This window comes from Maniola jurtina, chromosome 24 (genome assembly GCF_905333055.1).
Source record: "Maniola jurtina chromosome 24, ilManJurt1.1, whole genome shotgun sequence".
NCBI classification, from domain to species: domain Eukaryota; kingdom Metazoa; phylum Arthropoda; class Insecta; order Lepidoptera; family Nymphalidae; genus Maniola; species Maniola jurtina.
The window spans coordinates 3,497,324-3,517,726 of record NC_060052.1 but is presented as its reverse complement, the minus strand read 5'-3'; the positions used below and the strand labels follow the sequence as shown (position 1 = coordinate 3,517,726).

The 20,403-nt window shown below is 35.7% G+C and overlaps 1 protein-coding gene across 1 annotated transcript in view; it reads right to left on the bottom strand.

The window, feature by feature from the left end:
* Positions 1 to 11,460: 11,460 nt before the first annotated feature.
* The window catches only part of LOC123877553 (neuropeptide F receptor), a 44,039-nt gene continuing 35,096 nt past the window's right edge, over positions 11,461 to 20,403 (bottom strand). The window contains exon 4 of the mRNA XM_045924369.1: positions 11,461 to 12,146. Within this exon, the coding sequence (XP_045780325.1) occupies positions 11,463 to 12,146 (684 nt within the window). The 3' untranslated portion in view covers positions 11,461 to 11,462. The remainder of the gene's footprint in view (positions 12,147 to 20,403) is intronic.

The following is a 20,403-nucleotide window of genomic DNA, read 5'->3' as shown; positions in this document are numbered from 1 at the left end:
TCCTCTACTTTATAATATTTTACTTAATTGACTTTCCGAACTTGTCTATGGTGAGCTATAAAAAAGAAAACAACGCTGAGGTAATTTATTTTATTAAAAAAAATTACATTCAAATCGCCTAAATCACATTCTCTTATAACTGGTTATTTACGTTTTGGGCTCAATAAAACGTAAATCTCCGTTACTTTTTCTTCAGACCTTACTCTAGACTTATAATTAATACAAGATCTACGTAACATACCTACTCGTATTTACATTGGACACAGATATAATAACAGATAAACAACAAACAATTAAACTGAGGAACTGTATACAACGTTACACTGTACAAGAACTTTAACATAAAGCTGCGACAAGCGCGTCGCGTCGTGCGTCGCGTTAGTCGCGTTACAACTTACAACGACCATTAACAAAACTTCTTGTAAAACCCGTCGCTTCACATAGAATCGTGTGACAATCGGAGTCAACTTGTATTTACAAAAAAGCGCGACTGTCGCGTATAGTGCATACATTTTGAGAAAGCACTCACCATAATTGCCTTATGTGTCACTTGTCATGTCAAAAGTACCATTTTAGTCCTTAATCTAAGGATAACCCGATCTGATATGACAGTTGAAACTTATAGCAAATATGGCGAATGCGTTTTCAAAATTTATGCATAACACCTTGTTTAAGAGGAAAGCCAATGCGAATGACATAGACGATTTCACCTTCAAACTAGCAATTTTGACATGTCATGACCCTCTATTGACAATTAATCAAGCAGACATTTCAATCTGCGAAATTTACGCGGACTTTTAGTATTTTGACGTAGGAGGGTAAAAGATCCAGTACATGAACGAATAAGGACTACCCTGACATTGACCTAAAATTAAGGTATATGAGAATCGTTCTATATCTAATTTTTATATTTTGTGTGTCTGTACACAGTAGGTAAACACTCTTAAATTATTTAAATATCAAAAAATCAAATAAAATGCGTGGTATTAATTATTATAAATTATTTTATTTAAGAAAAGGATAAATTGCCAGAAAATGAACTGGGAATTTCAGTGAATGAACGAACTCTATCTAGTGCATAAACTCTCGATTCCTATTAATAAATAAATTCTTAAATATATTTTCGGCTTGGAATTCAAAAAAAATTGACAGATTTTCACAGTTTTTGACTTATTGTATATTTTTTCTACATTTTGCGCGATAAATCAAACACTATTTTACATAATAATAATAAATAAAACCTGTTTTAGAATGTATAATAGAGCCCTTTCATATGATATTATCCCCTTTGGTATAGTTATCTTAGGTTGAAAGTCACCTAAATTTTCTGGAAAACAGTCTAAATGATTACAGAGAAAATGAAACTTAATGCCCATGTTGCACCCAAGTCGCTGGAAGTGCAACATCAGCTGCTGAATGTTTTGAGAGTAGTGAGAACAATATACCGTAACACATGTTATCAGATTTGTTCCTTTGAGCCGAGAAGCCACATATTCTGATGCTTTTTAGACAATCTAAGATCTCTCATTAAGTGGTCTAAATCATTTTGATTGAATAGTCTAAGTTGAGATGTAAAAGTCACTACATCGTCACTACCTTCTGAAAGTTCTTGAAGTAGATTGGAGGTACTGGGTTGGGGCTGAAGTACAGATTTATCACCAGAAGTCAGAATCGTTCTAATTGTAGACTGCAAGTTACAATAGAGTCGCTTGGAACAATTTTTTTGCTGTTTCTTCTGGTTATATTCACAATGCAGAAATAATAATCATCATGGTGTTTAGATGGTTCGCGCCAAATTATAAGACTTTTTTTAGTAAAAGTAGGGTCTATTCTTATTTGCTCATAAACGCACATATAAAAATTTGGAGTCCAGGCCTTGCTGTTAGCTGCTAATGGGTTCTCAAAGTAGCCCGAGTATGCTTGTTTTACAAAGTTAGACACACTTGCACGACATTCTTTAATACGTACTCGCCACCAAATGGTACAAAAATGATTGGAATAACTTGCAGATGTTCTTCTTGATGTTCACCTCGATAAATTTTGGAAATTACTTGTGTGATCTTAATAAAGTGTGAACATACAAAGTGTGAGTATAGTGCAAAATATGGGGGTACCTGTATCTCAAAAACTAGAGCTGCTGTGTAAAAAATTAAAGTAGATCTGAAATCAGCGACGTCAAATTAGTAAGAAACAGTTTCAAAACCTAATAAAACAAAAAATTTGAATTTTGTATGCCAGTGAAATGATTCGGAATCGGAAGCCACTTTATATATCGCGAAATTTGGAAATGTGGTCAAATTTTCGAAATCCATATTTATCAATGAAAAGCGACATAATTTTGTATGTTCGGCCACAATCGGCCTCATTCAATCAGCCGCCATATTTATAGTAACAGGCAAATAAATACAATTAAGTATTGGAACTACAATACCTATGCTCCTAAATGTATCTTAAAAAACAAGTCTCATTCAGCGTTACAAGTGCAGAAGAGGAAGTAGACAGACGGATTAACATCAGTTCGAACAAGTACTGGGCACAAAAGGAAAGAATGAAAGGAGCTTACCCAGTACATCTTAAAAGATCCGTTACAGATACATGCATCCTGCCATGCCTCACCTATGCCAGCCAAACATGGGTCCAGACAAAGAATATAAAAAGAAATAGTGACTTGCTAAAGGGCGATGGCAAGGAGCATAACTTAAGGAAAAAATATTCAAAGTGAGAATTGAAGACATAAGAAAAAAGACAAAGCCTACAGACACCTTGAGACATGCCCTAAAACTGAAATGCAAATGGTCATATTGTATCGATTTTTACAGATGAAAGAAGGACAGGAAAAATCTCCCCTTGGCCAGGTCCAGCAGGTAAAAGAAAAATAGGTAGACCGAAGACGCGTTGGTCTAATGCTATTGTGCAAATCGCGAGAGAAAATTAGCTTGATAGTACCAAAGACAGAGAGAAATGGGGATACCCAAGAGGGATCCTTATCCAAGAAAGAAGAATACCAGAATAAATATTTTAAAAAAATCTAAAGAAAAATTAAACCGACTTCAAAAACCACAAACACTAAAAAGTAAAAATAATTTTAGTGATTGTGGTTTTTGAAGTCGGTTTTATTTTTCTTTTGAAAATTTTTTATTTCACAATTTTTAGTGGCCCCACTGTACCTACTATAATATGCCATACCCAGTTAAAACCCTACTGTTTACTAAGATATTACACTGATCGCGAGCAATTTGCTCTTATCCATTGAGGAGTTCCGTTCTCCATCTCGGAAGATATTCATCAGATCTTCATCAAATTTATATGGGACCACCTGCGAAGTATACCCTATCAAACAAAAAAAAATCCAAATCGGTCCAGGCGTCTTTGAGTAATCGGAGAACATACATTAAAAAAAAAAGTTACCGAGGAATTCAGAACCTCTTCCTTTTTTTGAAGTCGGTTAAAAATATACTAAGATTTACTAACATGGTGTTATACCACAGAGTAGCGAACAGAGGCAAAGCTTCTAAGAAGCGAACAAAATTTATAACTATTTTGGTAGGGTTGGCACAGAAGGATACAATTAAATAAACAATAGGTATTTGTTCAACAAGATGGCAAAGTTTGTTTTTTGTTGTGATTGCTTAGTTTAAATATCGATCGATAGATCTAAATATCGATTTTGAACGAAATCAGTCACTTTACAAAGAATTATAAATGGTGCCAACTTTTTAAATTTTGGCAACAGTTTCCTATTTTGATCCCAGGGAGCTCTAAATATAGATTTTGAACGAAATCGGTCAATTAACAAAGAATTTCAAAATGGCGTCGACTTTTTTAAATTTTGGTAACAGTTTCCTTTTTTGTGATGCCAGGGAGCTCTAAATATTGATTTTGAACGAAATCGGTCAATTAACAAAGAATTTCAAAATGGCGTCGACTTTTTTAAATTTTGGTAACAGTTTCCTTTTTTGTGATCCCAGGGAGCTCTAAATATAGATTTTGAACGAAATCGGTCAATTAACAAAGAATTTCAAAATGGCGTCGACTTTTTTAAATTTTGGTAACAGTTTCCTTTTTTGTGATGCCAGGGAGCTCTAAATATTGATTTTGAACGAAATCGGTCAATTAACAAAGAATTTCAAAATGGCGTCGACTTTTTTAAATTTTGGTAACAGTTTCCTTTTTTGTGATGCCAGGGAGCTCTAAATATCGATTTTGAACGAAATCGGTCAATTAACAAAGAATTTCAAAATGGCGTCGACTTTTTTAAATTTTGGTAACAGTTTCCTTTTTTGTGATCCCAGGGAGCTTTAAATATCGATTTTGAACGAAATCGGTCAATTAACAAAGAATTTCAAAATGGCGTCGACTTTTTTAAATTTTGGTAACAGTTTCCTTTTTTGTGATCCCAGAGAGCTTTAATTATCGATTTTGAACGAAATCGGTCAATTAACAAAGAATTTCAAAATGGCGTCGACTTTTTTAACTTTTGGTAACAGTTTCTTATTTTGTGATGCCAGGGAGCTCTAAATATCGATTTTGTACGAAATCGGTCAATTAACAAAGAATTTCAAAATGGCGTCGACTTTTTTAAATTTTGGTAACGGTTTCTTATTTTGTGATCCCAGGGAGCTCTAAATATCGATTTTGAACGAAATTGGTCAATTAACAAAGAATTTCAAAATGGCGTCGACTTTTTTAAATTTTGGTAACAGTTTCTTATTTTGTGATCCCAGGGAGCTCTAAATATTGATTTTGAACGAAATCGGTCAATTAACAAAGAATTTCAAAATGGCGTCGACTTTTTTAAATTTTGGTAACAGTTTCCTTTTTTGTGATGCCAGGGAGCTCTAAATATCGATTTTGAACGAAATCGGTCAATTAACAAAGAATTTCAAAATGGCGTACACTTTTTTAAATTTTGGTAACAGTTTCTTATTTTGTGATCCCAGGGAGCTCTAAATATTGATTTTGAACGAAATCGGTCAATTAACAAAGAATTTCAAAATGGCGTCGACTTTTTTAAATTTTGGTAACAGTTTCCTTTTTTGTGATCCCAGGGAGCTTTAAATATCGATTTTGAACGAAATCGGTCAATTAACAAAGAATTTCAAAATGGCGTCGACTTTTTTAAATTTTGGTAACAGTTTCCTTTTTTGTGATCCCAGGGAGCTTTAAATATCGATTTTGAACGAAATCGGTCAATTAACAAAGAATTTCAAAATGGCGTCGACTTTTTTAAATTTTGGTAACAGTTTCTTATTTTGTGATCCCAGGGAGCTCTAAATATCGATTTTGAACGGAATCGGTCAATTAACAAAGAATTTCAAAATGGCGCCAACTGTTTTAAATTTTGGTAACAATTTCCTGTTTTGTGATGCCAGGGAGCTCTAAATATCGATTTTGAACGAAATCGGTCAATTAACAAAGAATTTCAAAATGGCGTCGACTTTTTTAAATTTTGGTAACAGTTTCTTATTTTGTGATGCCAGGGAGCTCTAAATATCGATTTTGAACGAAATCGGTCAATTAACAAAGAATTTCAAAATGGCGTCGACTTTTTTAAATTTTGGTAACAGTTTCTTATTTTGTGATCCCAGGGAGCTCTAAATATTGATTTTGAACGAAATCGGTCAATTAACAAAGAATTTCAAAATGGCGTCGACTTTTTTAAATTTTGGTAACAGTTTCCTTTTTTGTGATGCCAGGGAGCTCTAAATATCGATTTTGAACGAAATCGGTCAATTAACAAAGAATTTCAAAATGGCGTACACTTTTTTAAATTTTGGTAACAGTTTCTTATTTTGTGATCCCAGGGAGCTCTAAATATTGATTTTGAACGAAATCGGTCAATTAACAAAGAATTTCAAAATGGCGTCGACTTTTTTAAATTTTGGTAACAGTTTCCTTTTTTGTGATGCCAGGGAGCTCTAAATATCGATTTTGAACGAAATCGGTCAATTAACAAAGAATTTCAAAATGGCGTCGACTTTTTTAAATTTTGGTAACAGTTTCTTATTTTGTGATGCCAGGGAGCTCTAAATATCGATTTTGAACGAAATCGGTCAATTAACAAAGAATTTCAAAATGGCGTCGACTTTTTTAAATTTTGGTAACAGTTTCTTATTTTGTGATGCCAGGGAGCTCTAAATATCGATTTTGAACGAAATCGGTCAATTAACAAAGAATTTCAAAATGGCGTCGACTTTTTTAAATTTTGGTAACAGTTTCTTATTTTGTGATCCCAGGGAGCTCTAAATATTGATTTTGAACGAAATCGGTCAATTAACAAAGAATTTCAAAATGGCGTCGACTTTTTTAAATTTTGGTAACAGTTTCCTTTTTTGTGATGCCAGGGAGCTCTAAATATCGATTTTGAACGAAATCGGTCAATTAACAAAGAATTTCAAAATGGCGTACACTTTTTTAAATTTTGGTAACAGTTTCTTATTTTGTGATCCCAGGGAGCTCTAAATATCGATTTTGAACGAAATCGGTCAATTAACAAAGAATTTCAAAATGGCGTCGACTTTTTTAAATTTTGGTAACAGTTTCTTATTTTGTGATGCCAGGGAGCTCTAAATATCGATTTTGAACGAAATCGGTCAATTAACAAAGAATTTCAAAATGGCGTCGACTTTTTTAAATTTTGGTAACAGTTTCTTATTTTGTGATGCCAGGGAGCTCTAAATATCGATTTTGAACGAAATCGGTCAATTAACAAAGAATTTCAAAATGGCGTCGACTTTTTTAAATTTTGGTAACAGTTTCTTATTTTGTGATCCCAGGGAGCTCTAAATATTGATTTTGAACGAAATCGGTCAATTAACAAAGAATTTCAAAATGGCGTCGACTTTTTTAAATTTTGGTAACAGTTTCCTTTTTTGTGATGCCAGGGAGCTCTAAATATCGATTTTGAACGAAATCGGTCAATTAACAAAGAATTTCAAAATGGCGTACACTTTTTTAAATTTTGGTAACAGTTTCTTATTTTGTGATCCCAGGGAGCTCTAAATATTGATTTTGAACGAAATCGGTCAATTAACAAAGAATTTCAAAATGGCGTCGACTTTTTTAAATTTTGGTAACAGTTTCCTTTTTTGTGATGCCAGGGAGCTCTAAATATCGATTTTGAACGAAATCGGTCAATTAACAAAGAATTTCAAAATGGCGTCGACTTTTTTAAATTTTGGTAACAGTTTCTTATTTTGTGATGCCAGGGAGCTCTAAATATCGATTTTGAACGAAATCGGTCAATTAACAAAGAATTTCAAAATGGCGTCGACTTTTTTAAATTTTGGTAACAGTTTCTTATTTTGTGATGCCAGGGAGCTCTAAATATTGATTTTGAACGAAATCGGTCAATTAACAAAGAATTTCAAAATGGCGTCGACTTTTTTAAATTTTGGTAACAGTTTCCTTTTTTGTGATGCCAGGGAGCTCTAAATATCGATTTTGAACGAAATCGGTCAATTAACAAAGAATTTCAAAATGGCGTCGACTTTTTTAAATTTTGGTAACAGTTTCTTATTTTGTGATGCCAGGGAGCTCTAAATATCGATTTTGAACGAAATCGGTCAATTAACAAAGAATTTCAAAATGGCGTCGACTTTTTTAAATTTTGGTAACAGTTTCTTATTTTGTGATCCCAGGGAGCTCTAAATATTGATTTTGAACGAAATCGGTCAATTAACAAAGAATTTCAAAATGGCGTCGACTTTTTTAAATTTTGGTAACAGTTTCCTTTTTTGTGATGCCAGGGAGCTCTAAATATCGATTTTGAACGAAATCGGTCAATTAACAAAGAATTTCAAAATGGCGTCGACTTTTTTAAATTTTGGTAACAGTTTCTTATTTTGTGATGCCAGGGAGCTCTAAATATCGATTTTGAACGAAATCGGTCAATTAACAAAGAATTTCAAAATGGCGTCGACTTTTTTAAATTTTGGTAACAGTTTCTTATTTTGTGATCCCAGGGAGCTCTAAATATCGATTTTGAACGGAATCGGTCAATTAACAAAGAATTTCAAAATGGCGCCAACTGTTTTAAATTTTGGTAACAATTTCCTGTTTTGTGATCCTAGGGATCCTCAGATATTGATTTTGAACAAAATCTATGACAGTTCAAAAAAATAGATTTTAAACACTATTTAAATTATTATCATTAACATTAAATTAAATGAAAACACGACGCGCGACGTGTACTGCAGCCCCTGAGCTTGAGCACAGGCCGAGCCGATATAAACCGATTTCTCTCCGTACGCGACGTAGCGCCTGTGCTCACGCACACACGCGCCTCAAGCTTGTAGTAGTGTACCTATCGTAGCGCGCTTGTATGAAGCTTTGACTCTGTTCGCTACTCATGTGGTTATACAACGCAATACCACACTCACAAACACTCGTACAAACATACAGACAAGTATATACTCACACACACTCACACACACACACACACACACACACACACATGGACGCACACGCACTTTTGAACGGTTTGAACGGAACACGGTTTTGAAATTGAAATTGAAAACAGTGTAAGAATTTGTAAGAAAATATTTAAAAAAGGTATATCAGCCGGTTTTTTATTCCAGCTCTTAATACATGTAAAAACGTCCAATCTGTTCATTTACTCGAGCCTTTACCCTAGTACCTAATTATATCGACCGCCCCATATCAAAACAAAGTAAATGTCATTTTTCCGAAAATCGTTTTATGTCATAAGCCTAACTTTCATAGTATGTCCCGTTGTACTGTAAGGACACCCACATTAAAGTAAAATTAAAAGCTAGTAAGTCGCTTTGACCTCTGTCTTTCTGTCCGTCTGTCCGTCTGTCGTGTCTGTCAAGAAAACCTATAGGGTATTTCCCGTTAACCTAGAATTATGGGCAGGTAGATAGGTCTCAACTCTCATAGCCCAAGTAAAGGAATAAATCTGAAAACAAATTTCGTGATTCTAGATCAACGGGAAGTACTGTATAGGTTTTCTTTACGGACGGACGGACAAACGGACAGACAACAAAGTGATCCTTTAAGAGCTCCGTTTTTCATTTTGAGGTACGGAACCCTAAAAAAGAAAATGATGCAATGTAATGAATAAATGTGTAGGCAAGTCTTCACACTAAAATATTTAAACCCCTTTAATTTAAAAACTGTCATAGCCTAGTGGTTAGAACGTCCGCCTCCTAATCGAAGGTCGGGGGTTCGATCCCGGAATCACGCACTACTAACTTTTCAGTTATGTGCGTTTTAAGCAATTTAATATCACTTGCTTTAACGGCGAAGGAAAACATCGTGAGGAAACCTGCATACCTGCAAGTTTTCCATGTTCTCAAAGGTGTGTGAAGTATGCCATTCCGCATTGGACCAGCGTTGTAGACTATTCTATTCTCTTGAATTTAAGCCGCTTACTAGGTTTTGATTTGAGAAAGCTGGAATGCCAGATTTGACATTAATTGACAAAATTGAGAGACCTAAGCTTGTATAAGAACACAGAAGTGTCATAATTCGTGTTCACTTTGCCTAACGTCTCTCAGAGAGCAGAGAGAGATTTAAACTGTTTCTTATAATCACTGGCCATATTTCAAATGCGAAAGTGTGTTTGTTGGTTTAATATTTAATCACACTGCAACGGAGCAACCAGTCGACGTGGTTTTTTGCATGGATACATTTAAAGACCTAGAGACTGACATCTCTCTCCGCATCGTATTCTTTATTGCTGAGGGTTGTGACCTCTTACCATTATTCCTACATCTAAAGGTAGGTTTTCTTGGGATAATAATGTGGTGGATTCAAAGAGCCTACGGAACTCGACTAGAAAAACGAGATTTTGACTCTTTAACGGTTATGAATTATTATCAGTGATATAATTTATTAGCGCTGCCAGGTAAAATGACATTTATCTCAGAAAATCAAAGAGTTTCCACGAGATTTTTTCCAAGGTTGCGCTACTAAGTACATATATTATGAAGAGGAAAGGTTTGTTTATTTGTTATCGATAAACTCTGAAACTACTGAACTACTTGCACTAAAGACATAATCATCAACATCAACCGACAGACGTCCACAGTGAATATAGGTCTTTAATAGGGTCTTCCACATGCTACGGGTTTCCGCCGCCTGAATCTTTGCGCTTGCGCTTGACGACAATCATGCTTTAAAGAAAGCAGTGATGAGGTCCAAGTAGGAGCACGCTTACCTAGAAGATGCCTATTCACTCTTGGCTTTCAGGTATCTAAGGTATATATGGCAGGAAACACGGCCCCCGAAATGGCGTTCCAACCTTTAGGCTCTCCCCATTGCCCGCAGCATGAATCTGAGCTTTCTTATGAGACCCATGGTTATATTATGTACATATAATATCTCATAAGAAAGCTCTAACACACAATCCAGCTAAGTAGGTCCAATTTCGAAAAAAGCTAGCTAGCCGACAAATCTAACTCAGGCAGCCTTCGGGAATCTTCGAGATGTCTCTCGTCCAAAATTCCTCAATGCTTGAAGACCAGTCTTTGAATAGTGCATATTGTCAGTGATGAAATATGGATCCGAAATATAGGTCTTTTTTTGTACACAGGAAATGCCTGACGCATACCCCTCCGTCATGTGGGGCTTGCACCAAACTTGCACTACTACGAAATCCATTTCGGAACACGCCACCCGGGACGAGGCGCGCTATCTCCTAGAAAACATAGGTATAATACCTATTTAGAACACTTACTATCTGTCATCATAATCTATGACAACCTCCGAGTATTTACCTGGTAAAACCGTAACTTTAGAATCAAATTTAGCATATAAGCAGGCTTCATTTAGAAATGAAAAAATCCCTATTTTATTTTTCAACGATTATAAACACAACTTTCATTCAAAAATAATAAGCTTAAATTCATTTTAAATAATATTTTGCGACGAAATGACGCGCACAGTCCGTCCGCCATTAGAGTCCAGTGGACACTGAATTCCATAGAGCGCCTGCAAGAAAATAAATAGCACAGGAAGTTTTTTGGTTAGTTTTAGATTATTTAAGAAATGAAAAACATTTAGTATAAAACTAACAATTAAAATTGATTGCTAAACCTAAACATATCATTTTCTGGAGGTTGGCTTCAAAGTGTCAAGATGTTAAAGAAATTTTTTACAGAACAAGTTGCGAACAGCAATGTTTTCAACTTGTTTTTTTTTATTTATTGGGATAATGTATACAAAATTAAAAGAAGTACTTATAATCTTCACAAACTGAAGTTTTTAATTGCATGTATTTAATAGCTGTTAATGCTTTAGAAAAATAAACAATTCACTTCAAAGTACAGCATTTTTGCGATTTGTCAAATAGCCATAGTCTTAAATGCACTAAGTAAATAAGTTTTAACAGGAAGGGCATCGAATCCTGATGACACTATAAAAAGTTCAGCTATAATAAAAAAAGTTCAGATGCTTTCCATTTCAATAGTTTCTTGCTATTTAAAACACGACTTTAGTCAGAAAATTTGCGAGCATTGTGACGTTTTTGTATTCGTAGTAACCGTGTGTTCCAACTGAGCTAACGCGGTCAGCTCCGTTTCCATTTTTCTGTTATTAGTCCTCATGTTCTTCTTCAATGGCCCTTTGATCCTGCAGCAGCAAAGGATCTCTTCGAACTCCTTCCTAAAATTGTCGTTCAGCCACCCGTAAAGTAATGGATTGGATACAGCGCTGGACATTCCAAACATGTGGCAAATCGCATACGTTATTGTCAATGGTTGCTCTTCCAGAATAGGTTGCGTACTGAAATCAGCTACCAAGTTGAACACGTTCAATGGCAGCCAACTTATTACATAAGTAACAGCTATAGCTACAAGAATTGCAGGTGTTTTTCTAGTAGTCCTTCTCCTTCCACGTAATCTTCTGTGGATTTGCACATGTGCCATCACGACGACTAAAACTGGCACAACATATTGGAATATTAGACTAAATACAGAATAGCTGGCCCGTCCTTTTTCATACGGCCAGTCTTCGATACAGAAATGTATCTTGTCGAAGCCTAATATACCAACTGTATGGGTTTTTAAGCTTCTAAATATGTAGAGGGGTGATGCAAGGATGAATGCCGTGACCCATATGAAGAACATTGTGACTAGTGCTCCCATTGTTTGCAATCCAGGGCGCGTTGGGTACACGATCAACTGTAAACAAAAATAATTGTTACTGCATTTGTAATAAGGTTACATTTTCATATTTTTTCATCACGATAATTTACGACAATTTGCTTTTGAGAGAGAAGATATGAACAACCTAGTATTTAGTTTGGGAAGTTTGTATATTTTTTAACTAAGAAAAAGTAAGAGTCACTGGGAGCCGCTATTGTAAGTAGGTACACAAGCGATAGAATAAGTCTGTGTTCTGTGAGAATTTTGCAAGATACCTTTAATATCCAGAAGCTTTTATTAAAGAACAAAAATTGTATATCTAAAATCATACTGTTTTTTTATTAAAAATGGCTAGTCTTATCTAATTTATTGTACAAATCACGCTCGCGTGGAATGGTGTCAAGGATACTGGCTGCATTTCCGCACTGATATTTCCAGCAGTTAATATTTATATAAACTAACATTTTAATTTCAATAAAGGCCGTGATAGGGAAAAAGCCTGTGAGGGACCTTCGTTAAAGTTTCTATACGCATTGCCCACAACACAGGGAGGCACTAACAGGGACTATGAAGTTTGGAATTTTGGTTATCGTGGCTTTAGAAATTAACAGGCAACAAAAGTATATAAAATATTTTGCCAAAGTATAAAGTATAATTTTTTATATTTTTCTCGGGATATTATTAGAAATCACGTCATGCATTGCCAAATCCACGATGTCTAAACTTCATAGTTGCTGATCGTTCTTCCGACAATGCGCAGAGAAACGTTCAATATACAAGTGTAAATTAAAAATTTATAACACCCCCGACAAGTGGAGCTTACAGTAGGTAACTAGAAAAGAGCTGATAACTTTCAAACGGCTGAACCGATTTTCTTGGATGATAGCTACGAACACTCTCGATCAAGCCACCTTTCAAACAAAAAAAAAACTAAATTAAAATCGGTTCATTCGTTTAGGAGCTACGATGCCACAGACAGATACACAGAATCAAGTCGATCCGTTGCTACGTTGCGACTTTATTGAAGGACAAACCAACAAATCAATTAGCTAACAAACATGCCATATGACATAGACCATAGACAGATACACAGATACACACGTCAAACTTATAACACCCCTCTTTTTGGGTCGGGGGTTAAAAATAACGAAGCTCTGGCCCTCACTGGCTCTTTCTCTATAAATTAACATTTCAATTTCAATAAAAGCCTGTAAAAACAAAGTGAGGATAATAAATTTCAATTACAATGTGTCATAGCTTGCTCAACATTTTTTCCATATTTAATAGACCACCGTGCTATCAGCATTATGAAGTGGCGTTATCAATTCTCTAGTGTTTGGGTATTCGGTTCATTACACGAACTCTTCAATGATAAACTGATAAATAATAGAGTTCATACAAAATCAATAATAATAATGTCCTCGGACCGAATTTCGTGTCACGGCGGCGGTCAATCTCCTTAGAGATAGATAGATAGAACACTTTATTGCACACAAAAACACATGTAAAGGATCACAACACAGAAAGAAGAAAACAGAAAAAACAATTGTGTGCGAAGGCGGCCTTATTTCTTGGAGCAATCTCTACCAGGCAACCTTTGCTGAAAGGAGAAGTGCTAGTGTTGGATAGTACCAAGTCGCAAGGAATTTTTTAAAATACTTATATATATACCTATAGATATATATAGAGATTGAAAAACGAAAAAAAAGAACAAAAAAAAGCTGTGATAGCCTAGTGGTTAAAACGTCCGCCTCCTAATCAGAGGTCGGGGGTTCGATCCCGGGCACGCACCACTAACTTTTCAGTTATGTGCGTTTTAAGCAATTAAAATATCACTTGCTTTAACGGTGAAGGAAAATATCGTGAGGAAACCTGCATGCCTGAGAGTTGTCCATGTTCTCAAAGGTGTGTGAAGTCTGCCAATCCGCATTGGGCCAGCGTGGCAGACTATGGCCTAAACCCTTCTCATTTGAGAGGAGACCCGTACTCAGTAGTGGGGCGGAAAATGGGTTGATCATCATAATATATAGAGATTAGCCAACTGCGCGGGAGATGTTATAGTGGACGGACGACATTAAGCGAGTTGCGGGGAGCCGCTGGATTCAGGCGGCGCAAGACCGTGGCGTGTGAAAGTCTCTACAAGAGACCTATGTCCAGCACTGGATGACTATCGGTTACTAATGATGATGATTGATGATGTTGCTGATTACCTAATCAAAGGTTAACAGAATCTGGCAGGTACGGTCTACGGGTTTTATTATCACCATGAACCATCTCATCATTAACCGTTAGACATCCACTGGTGAAGGTCGTTTTTAACCCCCCACCCAAAAAGGGGTGTTATAAGTTTGACGTGTGTATCTGTGTTTCTGTGTATCTGTCTGTGGCGTCGTAACTCCTAAACGAATGAACCGATTTTAATTTAGTTTTTTTTTTGTTTGAAAGGTGGCTTGATCGAGAGTGTTCTTAGCTATAATCGAAGAAAATTGGTTCAGCCGTTTGAAAGTTATCAGCTCTTTTTAACCCCCGATCCAAAAAGAGGGTTGTTATAAGTTTGTCGTGTGTATCTGTGTGTCTGTCTGTGGCATCGTAGCGCCTAAACGAATGAACCGATTTTAATTTAGTCTTTTTGTTTGAAAGGTTGCTTGATCGAGAGTGTTCTTAGCTATAATCGAAGAAAATTGGTTCAGCCGTTTGAAAGTTATCAGCTCTACTAGTTTTCTTATAGAGGGGTTTGTGTCAGGGTTTTTTAAATTTTGAGTTATAGACACTTCTACACGCTACGTCTTACGCCGTCTGATTTTGCACCCGGTTTAACACACCCTTAAAAGGAATATTTTATCACGCTGAATAATTATTTTCATCTTTCTTCAGTAGATATCTGTGTACGTTGTCAGTCTGTCAGTCAGCGCAAGACTGCTTTATATACGTGTAAAGAGACGATAATAAATAAATCGCAAGGTGATTAATCGTGCCACGCTTAGAAGTGTGCAGATAAACGGGATAGCCCGAGAGCTTGTAGCTAATTTTGAGAAGGTGCTTGATTTTTACTTTTTTTATTAAGAATATTAGTCATGATTAGCATGACTCCCCATTCCCCTCCAATTAAGCGTAAAGCTTGTGCCAGGAATGGGTACGACAATAGTGCAACGGGTGGGGTTTGAACCGCCGACCTTTAGGAATTCAGTCCACTCCTCAACCGTTGAGCTATCGAGGCTCTAAATATATTATATAATAAAAAATTATTTAAGAAAAATGGTTTAATGACAGAATATAATATATATATTGATATACTGAAAGTTTATTTGAAATTTATTACGACTAGCGATTTATTTGGACTAGCGCTTGGTTAAAATCAGACCTGCTGGCAATTGATGATGCAGCACTGTTGCCTAGGCGATGCCTATTATTATAAGTGGAAAGGTAAACTGATGCCAGAAGGTCACTCCCTTAGGCACTTTGAATTAAAAACAAAGAGGCAAATCGTTTCGTAAGGTTAATAAATAAAACCACGAAAATATCGAGGAACCATAACACCTATTTATTACCTGTTTTATTCCCTGAATACAGCATATTACTACATTCAAATTAGAGTCATGAAGTTAAAATTTTTTTCAAATATAAATTTTATTGACGAAAGCTGTGTCCGATAGTACCTTCGTAATTGAATATATTTATTATATTAAGTGCATAGAAACAAAGTGTTGCAAATTATTTCGAAAACACGCTACAAAGACTAACTTACCTATTCTGAAACTAAGAAGAACGAAATTAACAATTTTGCTTTTTTATCAGAATCGCTGAGCGACGACTCTGGAGTGTAGAGACACTATTCGCAAAGCAAATTCTATTCTATTCTTTTTTTTATTCTATTCTATTCTATTTTATTCAAACGAAATCGGCGAAGTGCGGTATATCGTGCCCAGAAGGAAGAAAAAAGCACCTGATCAAAATTTCCCACAGGTTCTTGGACCAGGATAAGTAATTGACTCTCAGCCTAGACGCCCATAAATCCTGAATCCAATTAACATAAATAAACACTCATTCGGTACTTGACATTATTATTTCAATGTCATGCAAAGTGAGACGTATTTGATCAGGATTCAGGATCTCATCTTGATTACTCTTCACCTGATGTGACTAACGTATTTCAAAAATAGTCATTTTTCGAAATTTTCATTTTTTCAGGGTTCCGTACCCGAAGTTTCATGTCACAGACATCCAAAGTTTTTTCGCGGGATATATTGAAACCAATCAGTTTTTTTTTTAATTATTGCATGATAGGCTTGCGCTTGACGACAATCATCCATACTTCCATACTAATATTATAAATGCGAAAGTGTGTCTGTCTGTCTGTCTGTCTGCTACCTTTTCACGGCCCAACAGCTTAACCGATTCTGATGAAATTTGGTACAGGGTTAGCTTATATCCCAGGGACGGACATAAGCTACTTTTTATCCCGGAAAATCAAAGAGTTCCCACGGGATTCCTAAAAACCCATCCGCTTAACCGATTTGCATGAAATTTGGTACCCGAGGTAGCTTGCGTCCCTGTTATTGACATAGGCAACTTCTAATCCCGGAAAATCAAACAGTTCCCACGGGATCTTTAAAAACCTAAATCCACGCGGACGAAGTCGCGGGCATCCTCTAGTGCTTAAATAAACAATGTTGAGGTCTAGGTCGGCGCGCTTAGAACCTAGAACCTGGAAGGTGCCTATTAACTCTTGCCTTAAAAGTATTTAGGTTATGTGTGGCAGAAAACACACAAAATTCGGAAGGATCTATGATGAGGATGATGATCGGTTCGTATCAGAAACGTTGAGCATAAACGTTTCGTGCGAGTCGATTGGATGTCGACCACATGACGTTCAACAAGGTTGTGAAAGATGCTCATGTTATGTTCAAAAAAAGTCCTCCTGCCGTTTACCTATCGCGTGTTTAATGTTTAATGTTAACGGAGCGTACTGAAATTTGAAAGGTGACCAGTTCAAACCCACCACCCGTTGCACTATTGTCGTACCTACTCCTAGCACAAGCTTTACGCTTAGTTGGAGGGGAAAGTGGAATATAGTCATCATGATAAACTTGGCTAGTATTTTTTTTTTAATGTAAGAGGAGCTCCCAGGTTAGCAGATGTTACTTTTCTGTACTGTAGGCAATTAGTATCGGCGAAGACTGGTAAGCTCCTGAGACCTAGCTATAACTTTAGTATATCCGATGAAGAAAATCGATGTCTGACTTCAAAGTTAAATGGAACAGTCTATTTGTGGATATATTACAAACTGTACATAAACAACTGAACAGATCTAAACAGTTTAGTGGAATATTGAGATGAACTAATTTGTTATGAAGTTATATAGACTTGGGGATTACGTTGGTTAGGGCTAGATGAATATTAGCGTACCTAATTTGTGAGATGTCTAGCAGTGTGCCTTTTCAATATCGTAGGATTTTCCATTATCTCCTACTTTACCCCCCTTGAAGACGCCCCATATAGGTAGCAAATTAAATGAGAATTATAGATATTATTGTTATTCTACGAAGTAATACTTTATAACAATGGCGTGCCCAGGATTTAGAGTCAGGGTAGACATTCAATAGATAGTAACTTACTGAGTGGCAACTCATATTGAAAATCAGCACTGAACCATGACAACTAGGGTAAGCAGTGCTTTTATGCCTCTATGATCTGCACGCCACTGCTATAAAGGTAGGTACAGTTATTTTAGTATGAGGAAAACGTGACGGGCAAGTGCAAAAAGACAATTTAAGTTTTATTGGAAGACTAGCCGTGTGCCCAATGGGATTATCCCCTTAGGGTTGATTCACATTGGCAGAGAATTGAAACGAAATATAACAGTACAGTGTATTTCCACTCCCTAAGGCACAAAATATATCCATCAAAAAAAATAATAATTGCAAGAACGATAAATTTTCCATAATCCTTTCTTAGTGCTCATAGGTATCTTATAGTTTTTATAAGGAACTCTTGTGCAATTCAAGCTTTAGATCTAAGTAAGTATACTTCTTTAAACTGTGTGTTACTAAAGTCAGTCATACACTCAATATTAAAGTCTCACTGAAAAAGGGGTTACCTTTTCAACGAATGTGAGTGAATCAATTCCTGAAAAAATATTAAAATATGTTTTTGAGCAAATAATTAGTATTTTAAATTTTCAAAATTTTCGCACTTGGCCGGTTTTTTTTACCAGAGTAAAGATGCCATGTAATTTGCCTATATAACATGTGCAGATGGGTAAGTAAGTCTAATGAGCCATACGCAAACCTTTAATAAAACCAAAACAAAAATATATTTTTATCACGCAACACGAAGAGATGTCACCGTGATTTTTATCGTAGAACAAGTGTAAATTAAAAATTTATAAACACCCCCGACGATCCAAAGTATTTGAGTTTTCCAAAACATCATTTTCAAATAAATAATTATTTATTTAGACAACGTCCATCTTGACAGCTTGACATTTGTCTATTGACATAATATTATGAACCTAACGGTTATCTAACCTTCTTTTCTACAAGAAAACTAGAAAAGAGCTGATAACTCTTAAACGGCTGAACCAATTTTTTTAGATTATAGCTAAGAACACTCTCGATCAAGCCACCTTTCAAACAAAAAAAACTAAATTAAAATCGGTTCATTCGTTTAGGCGCTACGATGCCACAGACAGATACACAGATACACAGATACACAGATACACAGACACACAGATACACAGATACACACGTCAAACTTATAACACCCCTCTTTTTGGGTCGGGGGTTAAGAGGGCTCTCTCCGTCACTCGTTTCATACAATCGTAGTTCCAATTTCATTTGAATATTAAGCAACCAAAGTCCATGAAATTTTGCAGACATATTCTAGAAACTAATATCTATGTCTGTGGTTTTCCAGATTTCTGTTAAAATATTCGGTTTCAAAGTTACGCGGTCTTTAAAATTTACATACAAATCTTGGAGCCCCTGTAATTTTAAAACTACATATTTTTAGAAAAATCTAAAACACCACAGACACAGATATTAGTTTCTAGAATATGTCTGCAAAATTTCATGGACTTTGGTTGCTTAATATTCAAATGAAATTGGAACTACGATTGTATGAAACGAGTGGAAACGAGTGACGGAGAGAGCCCTGTTAAAAATATGTTTTATCACGCAACACGAAGAGATGTCACTGTGATTTTTATCGTAGAAGAAAAAAAGGTACTAAAACACAATTTTTATTTTAACTCAACACGCGTCACATCGCGTGTTTTGTCCAAAAACTACATAATATTTTACCTGATATCGATGTGCCAAAGCAATGTGATAAAAATAGTGTAAAAATTTTCATACGTTGAGAACATTATGGGGAATTCTCAGCCATGCAGGTTTCCTCGCGATGTTTTTTTCCTTCACCATTAAAGCAAGTGATATTTTTAACCCCCGACCCAAAAAGAGGGTTGTTACAAGTTTGAAGTGTACTCGTATATCTGTGTATCTGTCTGTGGCATCGTAGCTCCTAAACGAAGGGACCGATTTTGATTTAGTTTTTTTTTGTTTGAAATGTGGCTTGATCGAGAGTGTTCTTAGCTATAATCGAAGAAAATCGGTTCAGCCGTTTGAAAGTTATCAGCTCTTTTCTAGTTTTCTTATAGAGGTTTTTGTGTCGGGGGTTTTTTAAATTTTAAGTTATCATATATATAACTAATTACTATTACTATTACCTACTACTATTATATATAACTAATGACCCTATTACTAAACATACGCTGTCCATCTGTCTATCAGCGGGCTGTATCTCTTGAACCGCAATAGCTAGAGAGTTGAAATTTTCACAGAATGTGTAATTCTATTGCATTTCAAAATAGTCACTATGAAAATTAAAAAAAAATGTTATTTCTTGTACAATGGTACAGAACCCTTCGTATATGAGTCCGACTCGCACTTAACAATTTTTTTTTTTGCTAACCAGAGACACGTGTATACCCAATTTTTATTTTAACTCAGCACGAGTAAGTTATATATATTTTACCTGATATCGATCCAAAGCAATCGCGGTGATGGAAATAGTTGACACAAATATTGACATAGACTGGATAGCGCCGCATGCTTTGCACAGGCTTGGCCAAGACGGCAGTGGCCAATATTTGAGCTAAAACCTCATCGAAGAGCATACCAATTTTAACATACCTAAGTTGAGCAAACTCGAATGTATTGTCTGCTTTTTTTGCTAACCAGAGGTCTTACATAATTTTTATTTTAATCCAGCATGTATCGCATTGCGTGTCTAT